Genomic DNA, 7,604 nt, shown 5'->3' with positions numbered 1-7,604 from the left:
AAACTATAGCTTAAAGTGGAAGAATTGGATGAAGCATCTAATAAAATTTGATAAAAAAAAATAATAAAGCAATATGAATAAGAAAAATTTTGCTTTACATCCACAATTAAGTAATTTAACTTTTATGACCAATGATGAGTCTGAGTCTAAAAAGAGACTTGGGCAACATTTCATGGAATGGACTAGGGCGAGAGGCATGTGACAAAGTTAGTTGAGTAAGAAAGACTTGTTCAAGAGACTTAGTCGAGTAAAGAAAATTTGGTTGAGAGACCTGAGTGAGAGTGCTTTTTACTCACAAGAATATCTATATTAGGGAAACTCTAATATAGATATTCAAACCATACGAGAGATCCTTTTGGAAGATTATAGACCTTGAGAGATTTGATCTCAAAATATTACTCACACAAGATCATAAAGAATATGTCAAACTTATATTCGATATACTTTCCTAAAAATCCAAAAGATGTCCAAGATGCCTATCAAAGAATGCGGCATGTATGATATTCTCCTCTCTATAAATATGAAATTCCTTCTCTAGTAAATGTATTATCACAATTCTAGAAAAATTATAATTTTATTGACTTTCTGCACTTCATTCGAGAGATTGACTTGAGCATCGAAGAGCCCATGGATAAGGCTTATCTTCGCCTTTAACCAGTATCTTTCTTTATAAATTTTTTGTATAAAGAAATTTATTATTGTTTATTGACAACACTAATGATATTTATTTTCAAATGCTAATTAATTAAAAAATTAAAGTTCAAACATCATACCCTGTATTAAACTTAGCTTATTGTCATCATTTAATGATGATATTGCTACTCTAGATTGCAGAAAAAAGATACAATATGAAATGGATATAGAAAAATAATTTTTTTTAAAAAAAAAATGGAAACGCAAAAAAATATGTAAATAAAAAATAAGAGTATTTTTATAAATATAATTTTTTAATATAAAATTTTAAAAAATAAATATAAATTTCATAATATATTCAAATAAATTTTAGAAAAAAATTAAAATTTTAAGTATTTTTAATATTTTTAAAATTACAATAATAACTCAAAAAGGTCGAAACTTAATGCATTATAATTGCTACTGATAACTGAATGGATTATCTATGCCATGGCTGATATATATGCACAATTAAAATATTATTTAAACAATTCATCTTGACCGAAACTAACATGCAATGGGCAAGCAAGCAGAATAGCAGATGAGTCGTCTCCTCATCGTTGTTGAGCTTAATTAATTGTTCATTCAACCAGCTGTACGTACGTAGCTCTGCTATCTTGTCTTCTTATTCATCAACTGAATGTACGTACAACTCATCATCCACGTATCCCACCGCCGAGAAAATCCAAGAAAACGAAATAGCTAGAAAATCATCCAAACTATATATATAAGGGCGTTTGATTTATAAAGAAAAGAGATACTTTTTTGGGCGACATCAATTAAATCATATAACTGCCCGATCATCAATCACACGTTGACACTGCAACGCTGCACCAGCTGGTACTTGACGGCGTTGCCGACGACGATGCCGGTGCTCTGGCTCCCGAAGGTGATCATCGCCGGACACGTGACATGGAGGTGGTATTTCCCCGTTATTAAGGTGCCGGTTTTCCATCGGATCCGTCCGTAGACCATGATGAGTAGCATCACCGCCCCGTCGGCCTGGTCCTGGCTGAGCGCCACGCCGTTGTATGGCGCCACCGGCACGTTCACGCCGCTGATGAATGGCGACCAGACGTTGACTTCCTTGTGCCCCTGATGAGAGAACAGAGTAGAGGTCGATTACCATTGACACAAAATCATTCAGGGTGTATTGGGTATTTCACCTAATTAACCCCTTGATTCGATCCACCGTTTTGGGGAATCATATGTAAGATAACTGAACTAAGAAATGCTATGGATGCCGGAATTGGGCGGCCGAGCATGCAAAAAGTCCATAATACCCTTGCATGGGCCCGGTGGCCAATTCGGCTGCATAAATTAATATGGAAGATGGCGAAGAGACCTGATAGGTGGGGGGAATGCCGGTGTAATAGGTGATCTGCTGGTTGTGGTAGGTGGCGAAGACGTCGAGCTTGTCGTAGAAGATGCCGATGTTGCTGTTAGGGTTGCGGGAGGAGATGGTGACCTGGATGGTGGAGCTTAGGAGGTTCGGGGCGGAAACGTTGAAGCCGTAGATGGTGGCGTCCTGGAGGATGAAGCGCGGCTTCTTCGGCTGCAGGATGGCCCATACCAGCAGGAACACGACCAGCACGATGAACAGGAATATCAGCACCCCGGCCAGTATCTTCTTCAGCAGCCTCTTCCTCTTGCTCTTGTGGTGGCCGCACTTTTCCGTCATTCTCCGGCGACCGTGTGCGGTGGCGGTGGTGGGTTTGTTTAGGGGAGAGTGCTTGGAGAGAGATCAGGCCTATAGGATATGTTCTCTCTACGTTTGGGGAAATATAAAACGAAGAGAATTGGGGTTCCCGTTGTATATTTAAAAGGAAAGTGCGGCTGCTAATGTCCATTTCTTTTCACATTTTGAAGGGCATTTGTTTTAGGGTACCCTTTGTTTTTTTCTTTTTTCTAAGGTAAAAAGAAAGTAAAATTTAACTTTAAATACCCCATGTACCACATATATATGCGTATATAGATATACTTGCATCTTTCTTTTTACCCATTATAATTAGTGCCTCACTTCTAAAGTCGGAGAAGTAAAATTAGCTTTATTTCTTTAAGGAGACAAGCGATAACCATCAATAATAAGCATATGGTAGTAATAAGTATTTGTATCCACAAATAATATATATCAACGACTTGTAAAACTCTGAAAATCATGCTCGATATACAACTCTCTTTTGCACTAAGAAAATTTGATTCATGACACTAGTCTAAGCCTATTTTGTGTAATATTTTTATACTAAATACAAATATATATCATCAATAGGACCAATCACATACCCCATGCCAAGTTTCACGTGAATGGTAATATCATTGGCTCTTCCATCCTTAAATTTGAGTTATACTTGTGACAAGCAGCCAAGCTTCAAGGAGAGAAACAAAATTTCTCACAAGAAACTCATAAATAAAAGGCTAATCTAATTTTTTTTGTGAATTTATAATTTTATTTAATTATTTTAATTTTAATAATTAAATTCAAATTAACTCAATTGATTGTAATTTTATCTATTGACTTTGAGGGAGTGTGTTTATATTGACTTAGTATTTACATATAACAACTGATATGGTAAGTTAGTATGAATACACTCTCTCTAAATTAATAGATAAAATTGTATTTAATTTAACTAATTTAATACTGACTTTATGTATATATATATATATAGCGGTTACATTATTATTTTCTAATTAATGTGTGTGACACCAAATTAAGGTTTGAAAGGGAAAAGAAGATCGAGGACCCTTTCCAATAAAATATATAAATAAATGAAAGGGTATCATAGACAGACAGGCACATTGGTCACACTAGTACACTAATTAAATAAGGAAATTATTTAAAAGTGACCAGAATGGCACGCAAACGAAGACATTATGAATTGCAGATTGAATATTATTGTAATTAATGTGGTCAACTCTTGGTTATTATTTAACACATTAATCGACTTCATATGTGAAGTATGCATGTGTTCTAGGTAGCATCGGCATGACCAACTGCAATGGCTCCAGTGCCTATCTACTTAAATATAAAGCAGCTGAGAATTCCCAAATTGAGTCACAAATCAATGATTTATTTCTTGTAATAACCCATAAATGTTAATTTTGTGAATTATTGTTAACAATAATGAATTTATCGAATGAAAATATCGTCTTCAAACTGCTTGGATTCTGTAAAAAAAAAAAACGATCAGAGGGTGCAAGGAAATTCATTCTCAAACACTCCAATATTTAAGTTAGACACTAAAGATTTGAAAACGATATTAAAATCAGTATAAAAAATATACATTTTTTAAAATGAAGATTCATTTATTTGTAGAGGAACATGAAGTTTTACAAAATTTATTAGGATTAAAATTCTTCATGACATCTAGAGATCTATTAGAATTACTATTCTTATAAATAATTAATGTCTATTCTAATATTTCAAAATCTACTAAATTTAGAATTCTTATGGATAATGTCTATCTGATTTGCAAAACTTTTTGAAGAATTTTCAGATATCAAAATTATCTTATTTGCACTTTATTCGAGATCTCATCTCATGCAAAATTTACACTTTTTTAACCTAATTTTTTTTTTCTTTTTGAGTGTTTTTGATATTTTAATGGACTTTTGTATATGACACATCATAGATAATGTTAATCGACAATAATTAAAGTGTAATAAATTTATTTTATTTTTAGATTATGTAAATTTATTATATTTTGTTTTTAATTTTTTTAAATAATTTAGTTAATTAATTAAATATCTCAAAATACGATACATTTATTTAAAAATTTAAAATAAGCAGGTTGAATATCTCAAATAATTTCTAAGTATTATTATTACATGCTAATTTTTTTAAAATATATTTAAAATTTGCTAAATTCTAAAAATTGACAAATGTTAAAAATTTTGTCCTCGTAACCACGGATTAATATTCCGTCACTAATTTGTCACAAAATCATCTTAAATCTTTTTTGTTTCTAATCCGTCATTATTTCGCCACTAACTAGCAAAGACATTGTTTTCGTCCTTAAAATTCATCGATAAATTCAATTTTTCCTATAATGCACAAAATTGCTACACAACCATTTAAATTTAACATTTGTAATTATATTTTACATTAAATAATTAGATGTAACATTTCTAAGGTGTGTGTATATATATAGAGAGAGAGAGAGAGAGAGGTGTGGTTTGGAAAAGACATGAGAACCCTTGGATGAATGTGGTAGGCTGGTAGCTTAGTCCACAAAAAAGGGGGCCCAAACTTTTCTCAGCTTTGATTAATTAGGCGCTCAATTAGACTTGGACACTTCATTGGAAATGAAAAGTTTCAACTTTTAATCACTTAATTACATAATAATAATATAACCTTAACAGCTGAAATGCTTTAATTTCTAACCGTCTGATGGAGGCTGCTGCTGCCGATGAGAGGATGGACAAATATCACCGACGACACGTTTGGGCCCAATGTGGGCCCCACTGCCGACCAATTTACATGGGCGACGGTTCTAGAATGTACCCACCCTGGTTGTTGTGCGCCCTCCCACTTCCACCATGCCTAACTGCTAATTAATTTTTAATAGTTCACAAAGGATATCTTTAACGTTTTTATATATTAAAAATTAAATATTATATTTTTTAATTATTGAATGATCACGTCAAATTATACAATCTATTAAAATATTGTTAACTAATTATCCACGTAATTTATTACTCACATAAACGATCACTTTTATATACGTGCTAACGTTCCGTCACGATAAAAATTTAAATTAATAATTTTTAATAATTAAAATATCAAATCTTGACGATTTTATATATCAGAAATTAAACATCATAATTTTTAATTATTGAGATGATATCGCATATATTATACCTATATACAACAATACATGTACCAATACATGTCTTGTTATATGTATTTGTTTGGCCTTTGATTTAAATTTCGGATCACGTCGAAGACTAATTTTTTAAATTTTTTTAAACCAAAAATCAAACTAAACTTATCCGATGTAAAAGTAAGTCAAGTTTTTGGATCTAAATCAAAATTTTAAAAAGATACAAAGTTAGGGGGACCAACTAATTTGTTGTGCATGTGAAATTTTTGGGGTTGGATGGAACTGATTAGTCAATATCATTGCAGTTATGACAAGTAATATAAAGTTATTTATATAATTGTTATCTATAACTAATAATTGTAACAAAGAGACAAAATGGTGGCAATGTCACATGAACAAGGACGGGGAGAAGAAAGAGATAGAGCTAAAGTGTGCTAACTTCACTTTTTGAAACCCTTAACCCTTAAGAACTTTAAAAATACGAAAAAAAAGATACGAATTCTCTTATATTGCATTCGTTCAGAAAGTTAGAATATTGTAAGGTCGTAAATTTAATTATATTTTTATATAAAAAATACAATAAAATATATTTAAGGGAGTAATTATCAATTGAACTTAGATCAACCCAACAATTATTATGCATGATCAATCATCATGAATTAAATTAAAATTAGATAAGATGGGGAGCTTACCTTTCAATGATCTCATCTTTCAATATCTATTTTATAATTAAAATTTTCTTGTGATACTACACCTCACCCACCATTGTTCTATTCTCTCTCTCTCTCTCTCTCTATATATATATAATAACCAAATAAAAAAATTTGGGATCACATAAATTAGAGTGAACTAATCTAATTTGTTTTCTAGTGTACGTTAGCTTTTTTTAGTATTTGTGTTATGCTCGGAGTATGCCCCAATGTCTATTTCTTTTGTTAATATATTTTGAGTTAAAAAAAAAACTTAATTTGTTTTGTATTTTATGACAGTAGGGTGTCTAAATAAGAAAAAAATTAAAAAAAATTAATGGGGTATTTTTAAATTTTATTTGAGTTTAGTAAAATTTTAATAATAATAATAATAATTAATATTTATTAAAATTAATTATAAACTATGACATAGGATCCAAGCAAATGAAGGGTAACTTGTTCTTGGAAGTTTCTAAAAAGTAGTCATCTTATTGGAACTCGCCCATGTGAAAGGAAGCTTCTCTTTAATGGAATCTTCTCTTTCCCTTACTAATAGCATTGTTTATAATTTATGCCAAAAAGTAACATTTTTCCTTGTCCAAGGGAACAAAAGAGAATAAACTTTGTATTTTGTAATAAATTAATTATTATATTTTAATTTTTGTCACAAGTACTACAAAATTTTAATTTTTATTATAGTTTTTCAATCTTTTCTTTAATTTTTTTATCCAATTCTGTCGAAGAAAACTAATATAGCATACATTAATATAAATTTTAAAATCACTTAAATGTTAAAATTAATATAAACCCTATAATAAAGTGATTTTGATATTCGTATCAACATATATCATGTTAACTTTGTTTAATAAAATTTAATAAAAAATCAAAAGAGTTATATGACGATATCAATATAATTGCTTAAGATAGAAGTGTGAAATGGGTCGGGACCTGAATTGCGGCAGCTTAAGCCGTGTCTAGACAAGGGTCGTGGGCACAATATAAAAAAAATATTTTTTAAATAATTCATTATTGTAAATAAATATATTTTTAAGTTACAATTTAGCATATACATTGCTTTAGTGTATTATACTAAAAAAAATATAATCTGAGTTATTATTCAATATAAGAAATTAACTGTATCATCATGTAACCTTGTGTATTATTTTCCATGAAATGATAAAAAAGTATTTAACATGACATTTTTTACTGGATTAAACTATTGATAAAGATTTTTTTTTTTAATTTTTTAAAAATTCAAAAGAGGGGGCTAAACAGGCTTACTTAGTTCTCTCTTTGATGCACTGAAATCACATTTGATCAATGGATTGTCACAAAAGTCCCTGCATCATCATCATCATCCTTACTTAGTTTTTAAGTTTAGAAATGTTATTTAGACAGTCATTCTTCATCCTTCCTTAGTTTT

At 30.6% G+C, this 7,604-nt stretch overlaps 1 protein-coding gene across 1 annotated transcript; it reads right to left on the bottom strand.

Annotated features, from left to right (window-relative positions):
• Window positions 1-1,371: 1,371 nt before the first annotated feature.
• On the bottom strand, window positions 1,372-2,466 carry LOC127805517 (NDR1/HIN1-like protein 1). Its single transcript, XM_052342279.1, has 2 exons — window positions 2,018-2,466; window positions 1,372-1,767 (listed from the first exon to the last, which is right to left on the bottom strand). Exons 1-2 carry the CDS (start codon window positions 2,351-2,353, stop codon window positions 1,480-1,482), a joined length of 624 nt encoding a protein of 207 aa, XP_052198239.1. The 5' UTR covers window positions 2,354-2,466; the 3' UTR covers window positions 1,372-1,479.
• Window positions 2,467-7,604: the final 5,138 nt, after the last annotated feature.

This window comes from Diospyros lotus, chromosome 7 (genome assembly GCF_014633365.1).
Source record: "Diospyros lotus cultivar Yz01 chromosome 7, ASM1463336v1, whole genome shotgun sequence".
In the NCBI taxonomy this organism is placed as follows: domain Eukaryota; kingdom Viridiplantae; phylum Streptophyta; class Magnoliopsida; order Ericales; family Ebenaceae; genus Diospyros; species Diospyros lotus.
Note: the sequence above shows the minus strand (reverse complement) of the source record. Positions and strands in the feature narration are given on the sequence as shown.